The sequence below is a fragment of the Teleopsis dalmanni genome, chromosome 2 (genome assembly GCF_002237135.1).
Source record: "Teleopsis dalmanni isolate 2A chromosome 2, ASM223713v2, whole genome shotgun sequence".
Taxonomy (NCBI): Eukaryota; Metazoa; Arthropoda; class Insecta; order Diptera; family Diopsidae; genus Teleopsis; species Teleopsis dalmanni.
Window position 1 is genome coordinate 55,483,344 of NC_051847.1, and position 16,324 is coordinate 55,499,667.

The 16,324-nt window shown below is 30.9% G+C and overlaps 3 protein-coding genes across 6 annotated transcripts; 2 read left to right on the plus strand and 1 right to left on the minus strand.

Moving 5' to 3' along the window:
- Positions 1-177: 177 nt before the first annotated feature.
- LOC119679377 lies at positions 178-2,792 on the plus strand. 3 transcript variants are annotated; one of them, XM_038091696.1, is made up of 4 exons: positions 178-517; positions 957-1,357; positions 1,529-1,927; positions 2,085-2,792. In XM_038091696.1, the coding sequence occupies exons 2-4, from the start codon at positions 992-994 to the stop codon at positions 2,721-2,723; spliced, it is 1,404 nt and encodes a 467-aa protein (XP_037947624.1). In that variant the 5' UTR covers positions 178-517; positions 957-991; the 3' UTR covers positions 2,724-2,792. The 3 variants fall into 3 exon arrangements, with proteins under 3 accessions (XP_037947624.1, XP_037947625.1, XP_037947626.1); XM_038091697.1 differs by having other exon boundaries at positions 178-443; XM_038091698.1 differs by having other exon boundaries at positions 178-392.
- Positions 2,793-11,739: 8,947 nt separating this feature from the next.
- LOC119679378 (NADH dehydrogenase [ubiquinone] 1 alpha subcomplex assembly factor 3-like) lies at positions 11,740-12,649 on the plus strand. Its single transcript, XM_038091699.1, has 3 exons — positions 11,740-12,060; positions 12,114-12,312; positions 12,409-12,649. Exons 1-3 carry the CDS (start codon positions 11,804-11,806, stop codon positions 12,550-12,552), a joined length of 600 nt encoding a protein of 199 aa, XP_037947627.1. The 5' UTR covers positions 11,740-11,803; the 3' UTR covers positions 12,553-12,649.
- Positions 12,650-12,781: 132 nt separating this feature from the next.
- Positions 12,782-14,547, minus strand: LOC119679379 (ceramide phosphoethanolamine synthase-like). 2 transcript variants are annotated; one of them, XM_038091700.1, is made up of 3 exons: positions 14,458-14,547; positions 14,084-14,291; positions 12,782-14,021 (listed from the first exon to the last, which is right to left on the minus strand). In XM_038091700.1, the coding sequence occupies exon 3, from the start codon at positions 13,931-13,933 to the stop codon at positions 12,863-12,865; it is 1,071 nt and encodes a 356-aa protein (XP_037947628.1). In that variant the 5' UTR covers positions 13,934-14,021; positions 14,084-14,291; positions 14,458-14,547; the 3' UTR covers positions 12,782-12,862. The 2 variants fall into 2 exon arrangements, with proteins under 2 accessions (XP_037947628.1, XP_037947629.1); XM_038091701.1 differs by having other exon boundaries at positions 14,509-14,523.
- Between the last annotated feature and the right edge of the window lie 1,777 nt (positions 14,548-16,324).

Consider the following 16,324-nt stretch of genomic DNA (forward strand, 5'->3'; position numbering starts at 1 on the left):
TTACGAAAATAAAATTATTATTCAATAAATATTTATTTAAATTGAACTTTACTACTTAAATTTATTATTCAGTTCTATAAATTCAAAAGTTCTATGATAGCAGTCTTTAAAATATTTCTTTACAAAAATTTTAAATAATATTTTGCATATATTATGAAATTCTAAATTTCTTTCTCTTATTATCGCTATTAAATTTCGCGAGACTAGACGTATCGAGCGTGTTTGATGTAGTTATTCGCTCAAGCTATCGAAAGAGTGGTGCTCATGAATGATGGATATCAAAATTTTTTGATTTTCGTATGAATGCTATATTTTCATAATCATGTGTTAATATCCTTCTGATAAAAGGACTCTTCGTAAACTTTAATTTGTTTATATATTTATGTTAACTGGTGAGCGTTGCGATGAAGTATTTTGTCTGTAAATAAAAGTTTGGAAGTGAAGTAAATATTAAGTGATTGTATTAAATAGCAAGAAAAGAATTATTTTCGAATTACGTATTAACGAAATAATAATTGTAAATATAACTTTATTTAAAATTGAATAATACTATGTTTATAAATCATACTTATAGAAGTCTACCCACAGATTTTTGCGAAATTGATTTTTGTGAAAAAAATACAGAGTTAAAAATTAAATTTTTTGTAATTAAGTTAATAAAAAATCTTAAAATTAAATAATATATAATATTCAAAAAAATCTACTCTAAGAAGTATTGTATTTTTTATTAAACATTTCTAGTAATTTGTTTTTCTATTTTTATCAAACCATGTACGTATGAATGTGACTTATTCGACAGTCTCCAATTCAAACAGTTAAAAAGATTATTTTTCGCGTTGTATAGTACTATATCGCACATTTTTATATAGAGATTTGTGCAACTAATTTGTACTAATTTATCCATATAAATGTAAGTGCGACAGTGTAAACTAATGCATATGTTCTTTTTTTCCTAGGTTTACGAGTATTGTGAATAAAACGAGAAGTCTTAATGGGACTATTTACACACACTAAATTTTGGATAGAATTTATAGATTTATATCAAAGTCTTCCCGCATTATGGAAAGTCCGTCATAGCGACTACAATAATAAGAGGCGAAGGATTGAATGCCTAGCAGTTTTAGTTAAAAAACTAAGAGAAATTCAACCGAATGCAAATGTAAGACTAGTTAAAAGTAGGATCAATAATCTTCGAACCGGCTACCGCAGAGAAATTAAAAAAATAGAGGCAAGTGAAAAGTCTGGTGATGATCTGTATGTTCCCACGGTTTGGTATTTCAATCATTTGAATTTCTTAAAAGGACAAGTGGAAAAAGCTTCATCTATTCACTTCAAATTAAATGGCAGTTCCAAGAAGGCAAGCAAATAAATTCCAAATACAAAACAAATAAAGTGGTGTTAAAATAATAATACATGATTTCATGTATTGTTATATATTATTTTTTTTTATTTTAGTGTTTTATTTCAATTTTATTTAACCGTAAATAATTAAATTTAAATAAAATTAGTTATTGTTCCATTATTTTAGAAAAAATCGACAAAACAAAAAGTTTTATCAACATTTATAGATACTAAATTTTGGAAGGAATTTATAAATTTATATCAAAGTTTGCCCGCATTATGGAAAGTCGATGATAAGGAGTACCACAATAGGAAACGAAAGGATGAATGCCTAGCAATTTTAGTTAAGAAATTAAGAGAATTTCACCCGGATGCTGATGTACAGGAAGTTAAAAGATCGATTAATACTCTACGATCCGGCTACCGCAGAGAAATTAAAAAAGTAAAGGCAAGTGAAAAGTCTGGTGCCACAGGTGATGACCTGTATGTTTCCAAATTTTGGTATTTCAATTCTTTGAATTTCTTAAGGGCTATTCCGGAAAAAGATCCACCGATTGACTACGCATTAAATGACAGTTTTAAGCAGGTAAGCAAACAGGTTCCCCATACACAATAAATAAGCTAAAAATATATATTTCCATGTATTGTTATATTTTATTTATTTATATTTTAGTGTTATTTTTCAATTTTATATAACCGTAAATAATTATATCTAATTAGAATTCCTTATTTAATTATTTTAGACACAATCCAATGGGCATTTACGAAAAAAAAACGAAGAAAGAAATGAGATCATACCAGAAGCTATTTCGCCTTTGCCAAGTTCTAAAAAAATAAAACTAGATGAAGCAAATGCTTTAAGTACTTCCTGGGAAGTTCAGTACAGGAATTTGGAGCGCAATCAGCAAATATATGCCAACAAAATGATCAATGAAGTTCTTTACCAAGCGACGCTAGGTAACTTAAATGAATATTCCTATAAAGTAATTGAACATCAACAACCAGGTGTAAGGACAATTTCGTCAGTGGGTCCCAATATCCGAAGTTTTACAGTTTCTACAAATACTATACCGAAATATGAATTAGAATCTGAAGTAGATGAACATTCAATAGATCCAATTTTGTCTACTTCTCCATATAATAAGCATGAATCTACATTCAAAACAGTTAAACGGCAACAGACACGTATACGAACAATTTCATCAGGGAATTCCAGTATGTCGAACTATTCCGCTACTGTTTCACCTGAAGTTATAAATGTAAATTCAACCAGATATGCTGCATCACCTTCTCCAGAGTCCTTTAGTCCACAGTTGGATGTGTTGCAGCCTGATGTAGCTTGCAACAACCTGAAATATGACAGCATTTCATTAGACGACTAATTTTAGTAGTACATATTTGCTTTATTTATTAAATTTATTTGTATAATACCTTATTGTAAATTATGCAAAATTCTTTAAGTTCTTTAATTTTAAGATTTTTGATATAAGAACGGAATGTTAAATATATTCACCTCTTTTTTATATTCAACATTTTTTTAACTTATCTCCCACACAATTTACTTGCGAAAAATTTGGTGCAAAATAGGGGAAAAAAACTCCCATTTGCATTTGATTCAGAATAGAGGAACTGGGAAAAGAGGAAAAGCTCCCGCTCCCGCTCCCATTTGATTCAAAATAGGGGTAAATATATTTCAATTTTTAATTTATCCACACGGGTTAATTATTTTTTCAAATATATTTTATTAAAATTATAATAATAAATTTAATATAATTAAGTTTTTATTTATTTATTTTATGCACATGGGTTGATCATTTTTTCGAATATTTATTATTATAATAAATTTAAAATATTTAAATTTTTATTTATTATTTTTATTTATTATTATTATTTTTATTTATTATTATTATTTTTATTTATTATTATTATTTTTATTTATTGTTATTATTTTTATTTATTATTATTATTTTTATTTATTATTATTATTTTTATTTATTTTATGAACACGGGTTTTCCCCACAAATTAAAGTGTTAACTATTGTTATTTAAAACAATAGAATAATGAAAGAAACCCTCATTCTACAATAAATAGGATACCTTGAGTAAGTTAAAATAATCTTTTGTAATTATGGGCAGGTATTCAAGCAATTTTTTCCTGCAACATCTGAGCTCATCATAAACTATTATTACGGTTCATTAATTGAAGGACATTTTTATCCTAATTATAAAAATAATTATAGACTTTTTGAAATAGAAGAACTCAAACTTTAGTTAAAACATTAATAATTCCAATTAATATATATAAATAAGATATTTTACTTTTATTGTTTATAAGAAAAAAAAATAAATTAGGTGCATATTTAAAAAATAAAATAAAAGTTTGTTATTATTTACTTATAAAGTATTCATTATATAATTTCTAATATACTGTGGCGCATACAAGCGATTTTTAAATTTAAATCAACATATGAAGCACAATTCTTTTCATTTGTTTGATTTGCTTCTTATTTTTGTACTTTTCGACATTAAAAAATGCAAATGTTGCCAACGTTTAACAAAACAAATGTGAATTTTCTGTTGTTCCCACAATACCTGTCTCCCAAGCAGTTCTGAACAGGGGAATTCTCATATATTATTCAAGTGGAAAATCTTATAGCCACTTGATGATAACAATCGCTCTGAATTAAGTTCGAATGAATCCGAGTAAGAGAACCTCGGAAATGTGGTAGTGCTAACTCGGTTCAATACTTAATTGACCATATTAACCCAATTATTTAATTGATTATAAGGTTTTGGCCTGAAGCAACACTCCTCTCCAGGTGCCTCTACTTCGTACGCGCCCTTTGCAGTCTCATATATCAACCGCGATTAGTATTCCTCTAATTTGATCAGTTCATCAAGAGACACTGCCTACCCCTACACCTTCTTCTTCCAACAACCGTTTTAAACACCTTTTTCAATGGAGCATCATCATTACTTTTCATGACCTCCAGCCAGCAAAGCCGCTGGATTTTATTCCTCTAAATTATATCAATGCCATGATAAAGTTAGTACAGCTCGAGGTTCGTTCGGATGCGGTAGTCATCACAAACTCTTAGAGAAAGAAAGACATTACGTAAAATTTTTTTTTTTAAAAACTTCCAGTGCTACTTCCAGTACCAGCGACCTAAACGTCATAAAGAACTCCCTACTAAGACAATAGTGGTACCTATTGGCAATAGTAATTCCTCATCTAATTTCCAAGCAGACATTAATGTTGTCTGTAACAGCAGTGCCAAGATAGATGAAACATTGACAGGTTCAAAAGTATAGTCCTGAGTCGTCAATTCTGTGTCTGGCCAGTCGCCATTCCAAAATTTTGCCTGTGGTCGACATAAACTTCATTTTGCACTCATTCCTTTTTTCGATAGCGGTAAAGACAAAAGAAATATCACGCTTGCTACACCCTATAATATAAGATATACAATATACATTTGCAAGTGTCATTTCAATAAACACCTTCCCTCTGTTTAACGCGTCCATAACAAAAAACTCATAGAAAATTCAGAGATAACATCGTAACGAATCTTGCTTGAAGTCTTGCATGGTTTCAAAATGTTCAAAGAGACTCGATTTTACCTTGGTAGAGCTACGAATACTGCTCAATATCACTTTGCAGAGTCATATTAACTTTGCAGAGATATCGAGCTCAGACATTCCTACGTAAGCGCTCAATCTGATCAGAAACATTCCTTAAGGATCCTTAAGGAATACCATACCTTTATATAGTAAAGGAGCAGAATTTTCTACAAAAAATTGAACTTCAAATCGTATTAGTTAAAAAAAATACGTAACAAGATTAAGACTATAAAGGTTAAAGAAATTTCTCAGTGACTATAGAAAGGGTAAAATTCAATTCACATAATATTACGGACAGTTAATTGTCGAAGCGTTAGGACTATATTAATAACAATGAAAGGAACGCCGTGTTATCTGGCATTCCACGGTAGGCGAAATCCCTGATTATAATCTATTTTATGTCAAAGGATAGTATAAGCCTAGATCGGGTATTTTAACAAAAACGCGCACATTAATGTTTTTCTCTTTTCTCATTAAAGCTCTCTAGATATCACCACCATCATTGTACAGCGAAAGCAAAAGCCTGCAGTTTTAATAGTATCCGCTTACATGTCACTCATGTAGCCAATCAATTATTGAAGAGTCTCAGTCAAGAACTTATTCTCTGATCATAGATACATCATGTTTGTGATGGGTGTTCTCATAGTAGCTAAGCAATCAGAATGTAATGTCAGGAAGGCAAACTAGGATACTTTCAGTACACTACTTAATAGCAACATCAACAGGAATCCCGCACTAATTTACTTGATTAGGAAATTAGAGAGTTGACTCATTCATTAATAACCTCTCTACGCTCCGCAAGAATGCATGAAAAGCTTTCAACGAAAGCTATCGTACCAAGGTTTGGACTCCATATAAGCATGGTCCAAGGGTTTAGAAATAGGTTTGTTTCTGGGGGTCCCCTTCTTCAACATACTCAGCCGTCTTGAATCTACAAATTGAGGAGAATTCGATCCTCCCTCCACCACAACTTGTAACGACACTTTTGGTGACGTTCAAAAATTTTTAGTTTTTGCTGGGGTATCCTCAGCCGTCGTCCAGAGTCGTGACAATATATTTATAATTTTGCCGAGACGTTGGTTTTAGAAGGAAACAGAACGTGATTTATATGTATAAATTATATATATATAACTTTATTTATTTCATAAAACTTATGATTAACAAAGTTTAATTAAAATTCATTGGAAAAATTTCTAATAATAAATAAAAAAAATTATGTTGATGCCAAAATTTCCCACTTCTCCATATACTCCTTGTTAAAAGAATCTTAGCAAAACCCGTGTGACTTCTTAAACCCCTCTGCTGTTGTAAAAAAAATAAACAAAACGTTTCCTCCGTGCTGTAAAAACTATTTGACCGAATAGGCCAGGTTAAAAAATATACACATAAGACAGGAAAGGAATTTTACACTACGTTTGACTCAAAGAACCAGATTTGTGGCACAATGTGCCAGATGACCAATAGGCCAGTGTACTTGTTTCAAGAAAAGTAAAATTTCAAGTTTGGTAAAATTTACCAGAAGGCCCAATGAGCCAGAGTACTTGCTCTTTCACTTGTCGCAAACCAAGTCCCCGATTATATAAAATGTGCCTCCTTTTATATTGAGCATACCGAAGCTTTTTGGTGTAGCGTACCGGTATTCTTTGCTGTACTTGACTTCGCCGTGAAGTTGAACTTTGTGTTCTACTGTTTTCTCACTTCTTCTGCTTCGCCGTGATTTTTTTAGTACTTTTACTACGCGCCGTGTTTATTTATTTCGTGTGTTATTCCTCTTTAGTTTATATTTTATTATTAAAAAATAAAGTGTATTAATAATACAAAACTAGGTATTAAATATACATATATATTTTGTGAATTTAATATTATCTAAATGTGGAAAGAAAAGAAGTAAATTAGTAAATAGAAAAAACTAGCGTTGATGTGCTTAGTTGCTGCCGAAGTTTGTTTTGTTTACGTGTATAAAAAAATAAAATTGTACAAACATGAGTGTTAAATTGTTTTGTGTATTATTTTATTTATATATATTTCAAATAGATATTTGTTCAATAATTAAACGTGTTTTCTGTAATAAGTGTTCAGTGTTGTTGTGTTTAGAATTTCTTTACAAATTTTGTTTTCATTCATAAAATTTGTAACAAACAAATTAAATTTTTTTCGTATATTTTAGATTCTGCACATGTATCGATGCCCGCGGCACGTTGGCTTCGAGGATCACAGGTAATGTCCATGATATGTTGAATAACATTTTAATTCAATTTTATGTTTTTTTCCAGCTAAGCCTACTTCAGTTATTTTCACGTGAGTTAATAAATATATTATGTGTAGTGGTGGCGGTTATTTAACACACAGACTGTGTTTTTCTCTGCTTCTTGTTTTATGTAGCACAGAAATTTACTTTGTAAATTTGTGTCGTTACATTTCCCTCCTTCTTCAGAACAGAAATTAAACTAAAACTTTATTTTAATGATACGTTGATGACCCCTCTTCGGCTAATTTGCACTTGATATTTCTGATTTTCCATTTATCCCTTATTTTCCATATGATACATGCTAATACTTGTGTTACTAATATTCCTTTTAGAACGAGGCTCGATTTCTCTTTCTAATCTTTGGACACTTGAAAATTTTGTAATACTCATCTTGGTTGCTGACCTGATGATGGTCATCCTTTCGTTTAAATGTACCTAGACGTTGTACGAAAATCTCTGGCTTGTTTCCTTTTGTGCTTGGTTTAATGACGTTCAATTTCTCTTGTGGTGACCATGGTTCTTGTTGACTGTCATGCTTGACTGTACCCTTTGCTTGAGTTCCTTGGCTTGGTAGTTCCGTGTTAAGTTTACTATCTGAAACATTGATAACTAATGGACCTAATGAATTCGTAAGTTGTACATGACGATTATCCGATACTGGCTGTATTATAGTAGAATTCCTCTGTAGCGATGTAGTTGATGACGAAGATGATGGTTGACCAGATTGGTGATTATCTCTTGGTGGTGCTTCTCGTGGTGACTGTGGCTGATTAACCGAAGATGGCGGCTGTGGCTCAAGTTCTTTTGGTTGTAACGATGATTTGAAATTACCTTGCGAATGACTCTGTGACGTTTGCGATGATGATTTAAAATTACCTTGTGAATGCCCCTGTGGCGTTTGCGATGATGATTTAAAATTACCTTGTGAATGCCCCTGTGGCGTTTGCGATGATGATTTAAAATTACCTTGTGAATTGCTCGAATGACCTTGTGAGCTGTTTGCGATGATGATTTAAAATTACCTTGTGAATGCCCCTGTGGCTTTTGCGATGATGATTTAAAATTACCTTGTGAATGCCCCTGTGGCTTTTGCGATGATGATTCTGAACTTGTAGAAGTTGGTAGTGCTGGATGATTGACATGTGATGACTCCGGTACTATCATTAAACGTTGTGGCAGTGCTGGACGTGATGATAAGTCATGCTCTTCGAGTTGATGCTTTTGCTCTCGTAGTTGCGTATTCTGATTGTAGTTAACTAGCGACTGTTGTGCATATGCTTGTTGATAACATACTTCTGGACTTTCCCTATGAGACGTTGAAATCTGTGGAGGGGTTACGATGCATTTATGAATTGCCTCCTTTTGTGGTTTTCCCTGTAGTGGTACTGAGTGTGGTTGTGCGTCTAGCACCTGTGGACTTTCTTCGACGGGTTGTGGTTCTTTTCGCGTTACATCCTGTGCCTTTAATCCAATCAATGATGAAATCAGTGGGTTTTCTTTAAACTGTTGTGTTTGTGCTTCTCGCACCTGGGGATTTACTTCGACGGGCATAATGGTGTGTAACTTCTGTTGTGGTTGGACTTTCGGACTTTCTTTGATGAGTTTCGAACAATGTAGATGTTGTGGTTCCTGCATATTTACTTGCGATGTTACTGAGAGTTGAGCTAGATTACTTTGACGTTGCATGCTTGGTATCATGGTTGACTTGGATAATAATGGTGTCGTTGCCGTTTTAATGGTGTTTATTCGTATTGTTGTTTGCTTAACTTTGAAACTACTCTGCTGTTGGTAACTTTTCTTGTTTTGTGGTCCATGTGGCCCCAGATTCACACTGTAATCAACGTGCTGCCCTGTTCTTGTAGTTGGCATACATTTCGTGGTATTTGGTAATGACGTCGCTTCTGAGTGTTTACTTATCAGGCGATGACTGATCGCTTCCTGTACCTGACTTCGACTTGTTTTAACTCGCTCTGTACGAAGTTCTGCTAATCTTTCGTAATAATCATATGGAAGGAAAAATTCTAAAAAGTCTGCCTTGAAGCTTGACCAAAGGGTCCAACGTTTATTGTTATTACGGTACCACATCGCTGCCCAATCTTTAAGGAGTATGGTCATCATCCTTGGGACTATATTTAAGTCGATGTCATAGATTTCTGATAGCTCTTCTATTCTTTCCACGAAGTCTAATGGATTTCCTTTGCCGTTATAACGTACTGACCAGTCAGCTATTTGGTCCAGGCTTTCAATATACGAAGGCATTGTATATTAATTCCTCTCGTGACTTTGATCAAGACCTTCTCTTGTGATGATGCACTGCTCTGTTTGTCGAACGAACTCTTTCACTGTTCCTGTTTTAAAGATTCGCAATTCTAAGCCGTGGCTTCCGATTTCCCTGTACCCGTGTTCTAATGACTTTCCTCGTTAACCGTTTGTCCACTGTTCTCCATGTTCCTATCGTGTTCTTTTTTTCCTAAAACAACGTCCCTGTTCAACGTTCGTTCTTGTCTAAAACAACGTCCCTGTTTAACGTTCGTTCTTGTCTAAAACAACGTCCCTGTTTAACGTTCGTTCTTTTCTAAAACCAGGTCCCTGCTCGGGCGCCAATTGTAACGACACTTTTGGTGACGTTCAAAAATTTTTAGTTTTTGCTGGGGTATCCTCAGCCGTCGTCCAGAGTCGTGACAATATATTTATAATTTTGCCGAGACGTTGGTTTTAGAAGGAAACAGAACGTGATTTATATGTATAAATTATATATATATAACTTTATTTATTTCATAAAACTTATGATTAACAAAGTTTAATTAAAATTCATTGGAAAAATTTCTAATAATAAATAAAAAAAATTATGTTGATGCCAAAATTTCCCACTTCTCCATATACTCCTTGTTAAAAGAATCTTAGCAAAACCCGTGTGACTTCTTAAACCCCTCTGCTGTTGTAAAAAAAATAAACAAAACGTTTCCTCCGTGCTGTAAAAACTATTTGACCGAATAGGCCAGGTTAAAAAATATACATATAAGACAGGAAAGGAATTCTACACTACGTTTGACTCAAAGAACCAGATTTGTGACACAATGTGCCAGATGACCAACAGGCCAGTGTACTTGTTTCAGGAACAGTAAAATTTCAAGTTTGGTAAAATTTACCAGAAGGCCCAATGAGCCAGAGTACTTGCTCTTTCACTTGTCGCAACCCAAGTCCCTGATTATATAAAATGTGCCTCCTTTTATATTGAGCATACCGAAGCTTTTTGGTGTAGCGTACCGGTATTCTTTGCTGTACTTGACTTCGCCGTGAAGTTGAACTTTGTGTTCTACTGTTTTCTCACTTCTTCTGCTTCGCCGTGATTTTTAGTACTTTTACTACGCGCCGTGTTTATTTATTTCGTGTGTTATTCCTCTTTAGTTTATATTTTATTATTAAAAAATAAAGTGTATTAATAATACAAAACTAGGTATTAAATATACATCTATATTTTGTGAATTTAATATTATCTAAATGTGAAAAGAAAAGAAGTAAATTAGTAAATAGAAAAAACTAGCGTTGATGTGCTTAGTTGCTGCCGAAGTTTGTTTTGTTTACGTGTATAAAAAATAAAATTGTACAAACATGAGTGTTAAATTGTTTTGTGTATTATTTTATTTATATATATTTCAAATAGATATTTGTTCAATAATTAAACGTGTTTTCTGTAATAAGTGTTCAGTGTTGTTGTGTTTAGAATTTCTTTACAAGTTTTGTTTTCATTCATAAAATTTGTAACAAACAAATTAAATTTTTTCGTATATTTTAGATTCTGCACATGTATCGATGCCCGCGGCACGTTGGCTTCGAGGATCACAGGTAATGTCCATGATATGTTGAATAACATTTTAATTCAATTTTATGTTTTTCCAGCTAAGCCTACTTCAGTTATTTTCACGTGAGTTAATAAATATATTATGTGTAGTGGTGGCGGTTATTTAACACACAGACTGTGTTTTCTCTGCTTCTTGTTTTATGTAGCACAGAAATTTACTTTGTAAATTTGTGTCGTTACAAACTAACTAACTAAATATTAATGAGTATCATGTGCATAGAGTATAAATTATAAGTAATTTGATTTTTATGTATGAGTAAAGTAGAGTTGGGTATACAAAAAGAGAGTCAGAGTCAGTATAAGTGAAATACAACCAATGACTCGAGTGTTGTGTACTCATTGTTCTTTTTTGGTGCACACCTAGTATATTGAATTGTATTATTAAAAAAAAAAACAAGAGAAACGTATATTTTCTCAATTGCTCATCCAATTTGCAAAAATTTTCCCCAAGAATTACAAATTCAAAAACAACACTTAAGGGCAAATTTTATGAAATTTTTTTTTAATGTAAAATAAAAATATAACAATTTTCGTCAACCTTTAAGTATTCACGATATATCTTATTACTGTTAAATATTGAATAAAATTTTTATCAGAAAATAAAATTTTATGAATTTTTTAACCATGATTTAAATTTTTATTACACATGTACCTATTGCAACTTTGTTACATAGATGTTTTATTTTCAGTATTCCGTCAATGTCATAATAGAATAATTACAATGTTTTGAAAAAATGCGGTTCATGAAATTAAGAAATATCCTAAACGAAGGTAGAAAATTGTTACCTGTGGAAAATACAAAATATGTTCGGAATTTTGGAATAACGAGCATTAAACGAAGTCCTGGTGCATATGATGCTGATGGTAAAACCAAGGTATCAATATTAAATACTAGCTTGGAAAATGGTCTAATGATCACAGGATATAGTCAATACGGATTTCGGCTCAACAATGATGTAGTTGTTATGGGACCTATAGCTATATTTCCTCGGTAACTAAAGATTTCACAAATATCAAAAAATTTTTAATTCATTTTCGCCTTAGATCAATACTATCTTGGCATGTTAATTCCTTTGAGGATATAAATGAAAACAGTTTGTCGATATTTTATGCATTAGAACCAAAATTAGATGTTCTTGTTCTCGGTATCGGAGATCAAGCTCCATCGCCAAATTTTTCGAAAAAAATAATGGAATTTATGAGAAACTACAAAATAAATGTCGAGATATTGCGCACTGAACAGGTGAATATTATTCAAAATAGTATATTATGTAATACGCCAAATATATATTATTTATATTAAAATTTATCATTTGTTATATGCAATTATATTTTTCAGGCATGTGCGACTTTCAATTTGTTGAATTCTGAAAACCGTATGGTAGCTTCTGCTTTAATACCTCCTTTATATATTTCATACAATGAGAATGATGTTCTTCAGGCAAAATTGCGGAAAAAAGATCTATACAATACTGAAATTTAATTCACATTTATTTTCCAGTAAAAAGTTGACAGCAAATGTACAAAAACTTTTGTTTAATTATGTTAAAAAGTTAAATTTTGCATCGATATAACATAATATTAACTTTTAGCACAACGTTGATAATTAAAACTTAAACAAATACATGCAATAAATTATGTTAGGCATTAATATTATTTTACAGCTATTCAAAAACACTTGTTAATTTACAAATTCAATATATATTAAAATTTTATTTAAAAACTATAATAGGAGCCTTTAGTATTAAATATTGCCTAAAACGATTTAGTTTACATTTAGATATATGGTAAAATCATGAGCTCTGATTATTTACAATTAACGAGTTAAAAATAAAGTTATTTGTTTCTAAAATGTGCATTTCTGTTATACATATTGCAATTAGCAAAATAACGTATCCGATATATTGAATACTTTTTAAAAACTCCCATAATTTATCACAAAATATGCTTAATAGAAAACAATGCACCAAAGAATGTACGTTTACAACTCGCCACATCCAAGCAACACAGAAAAACCAGGCAGACTTGAAGACTGTATTTTGACGTGCCATTTGTACTGCAGAAACATTGGTGCGTTCAAGAGAATCTTGATAGACAGCTATATACCGATTCCATGCTGTTGAGCTTAGTAATAATTGACCAGTAAAACTAATAACTTTCTTTGCAACTTTTCTCACTGTTGGTTTAGGTTTTTGTCTTACAACAGGTTCTGGAAGTTTGGATTCAGTAACTGGTAATTGCGAATATCCTCTACGTGGTGGATTATTTTTTAAATATATGAAAGCGCCCAAGAGAAGAGCAATACAGCCCAATCCATCACATATACCATCAATGTAATATCCAGATGTTCCTACTTCTGATCGCTCACCTCGTATGTTTTTTTTCACTCTTGCTACATGTCCATCTAAGTCATCTAGAAACGTTCTAAACTGAAATAGAACAACACCCAATCGACGATAACCGAGACTACTAGAGGCAACTAATTTGCCCGATATACACGCTACAATTACATGGAAAAACGATATCATATTAGCTGAAACGAAAGATCTTGAAAAACCAACAACATTGTCGAATAATGTAGCCAATGGTGCAAATAAATAGTGGTTGGTATGATCAAGTAGAATTGCTTTAACTGTAACATGACATAATGGATTATAATCACATGATAGCCATGTTTGTTGTTCATATGAATTGATACTGTTTACATCAGTTGGATCCACTGAAGTATTAAAATGATAGTTTCGGTCAATGGGATAATGTTGAATACGTAGATATAGCTGCACATCCATTGCAATAAAAAATATTATTACAAGTATCAGCAGCGTCAGTAATATTTTACTAATTTGTGAACTTGGACCCATCATTTTTGGTTTAAATTATTTATTTTAAGAAGCGTTAATACTTGTTGACTAGTCAATCATTTGTTCGAAGTGGTATCAAATAGTTTAAAACCTTAAAAATATATATGCATGAGATTAAAATGCATCAGTTTAATAAAAATTTATCAAAATTACCTTAGAACATTTAAGTTCTAGTTTCACTAATTAAAAGCCGATTGCTCTATACATTTGATAGTTACATATCTCACTTCGATTATCAAAAGCAAAAACAACTTTGTACGGTACTAAATTATTTTTGCAGGTCATCAAGATGTGTCAAGGAGTAAACACTTTTATTAATATAATTTAATTACGATGTAGTGAGTAAGCAGGTGTATAAAATCTAAAAAAAAATTAAAAAGAATCCCATATAAATATATTATTTTGATTAGAACAATAATAAAAATAATTAAAGAGAAAATTATGAGAATTTCAACATTATCAATCTGTTATCACACTCTGTTTAAAAACATATTGAAATTCTACAAACTTTCTCAATCCAAACATACATTTTAATATACAATAACAAAGCACTGCAAAGTATTAAAAAAAATCCACACCTAATAATTCTCAAACAACACTATGTAATGAACACAAAAAAAACCGATTACGAACCTGTTGGATTATTATCGATAACTTTTATTTGACAATTGCGACTAAGGTTACTATCTAAATAGATTTAATAAACACTACTCAAAAAAGCAAATATATTTATTATATCTTGAATATTTGATATATAATACTCAAAACAAGATATATAAAATCAATTAAATACAACGAAATAATTACGTGCTCATTTTATACGCATAGATTTACTCTCACAGAGAGATGTGTTTGTAGTCGAAGAAATATTTCTAAGATAAATTAATACTTTTATTTTTCTGTCAGGATTCTATGCTTGTAACATAGATTATATATTTTGTATAATCTATAACAATCTTAAAATAATGAAAATATTTTCAATATTAAAGCTATCAACGTTAACATTACCATTTAAAAAATCTGTAATGAGGTTCGGCTCTGAATTTACTCTTAAATATGTAACCTTTTAGTTTATTTGGTAAATATCATTAATTGGATTGATTCTTAGAAATTTAGTATAACAGTTATTTATAAGTTTCGTAAATAAAAATAAAATATTTCTTTTGTTTATATTATTTAATTATGAATTAAAATGGAAATGTCAATATTTAACACAGCGTATGGCAAACTGTCAAATCTGAACTGATTAATCAGCTGTTTGCAGAATATTTATGTTTAATTTTAGGGGCATCTTAAAAATTTGATCGAGCTCTGCTTTATAAACAAAATTTGTATTTGCAATTTTGCAAAAGTTTAGCAAGATAATATCAAATAGATGCAAAACGAACTTCTAATAGTATATGATTTGTAATAGAACGTTTCCTTTATTTATGAAAACTAAATATCAACTAATGGGAAGTAAAATGAAAGGAAAATAGTTAATTTTTTGAAGAATTAATAAATAATAATAAAGCTGATAATTGTATGGGCCTATTTACACTATCATGAACGTGAGATGAACTTGACGACAACATGAACTGTCAGTACAGCAGGCTGATTCCACTAATCGCAATCGCTAAAATTCTTTAAATGCATTTTAGCGACTTTTGCGATTCTGCTAACTCGTTACACTTAATTTCTATTCGCTAATTTTCTTAACTTTCAAAAACAGCTGATTTCTCCGGATAAATCGCTAAATCTCCAAATTTCATATTCTGCTAAATTGGCAGTCACTAAATATCGTTAAGAACGACTAAAATTTCTCCTAATTTGATTGTTTTTGGCGGTTAGGTTTTTACTGTCGCTAAAAGTGAAAATATTATTTTTTAAACAAATTGAGCAATTATTTAGTATAATATTCATATTTATTTATTAATTAACTTATTGTGATAGAAATAAACTTGCATTTAAAGTTAAAATGTAAAAAAACTAATAATATTACAAAAATTTTGTGGCAGTAATATAGTGAGAGTGTGTTTGTAAACAAATGTATTTTATATTTCATATTTTATTTTTATTTTTTGTAATTGCACCAAAAATAAATAAATTGCATATGAAACAGTGAACAAAATAAATACTTATGTACCTATTTACACATATGTTATTTAATATATTTTATTTATTATTTAATTTTCAGATATTTATGATGGAATTCGTGGACTTAAAGACATGCATTTTATATGAGTATAATCAATTGCACCAATTACCCCTGGAAACCGAAACTTTTCATAAAATCTGCAAATAATTGCCAATTAACTACATTGTATTTTAACACAAGATTTCGAAGATTTACTTTTCTTTTATAACGCATAATTCCTGAAATGTTCTAGGCCATTATATTGGCAACCTCCATAA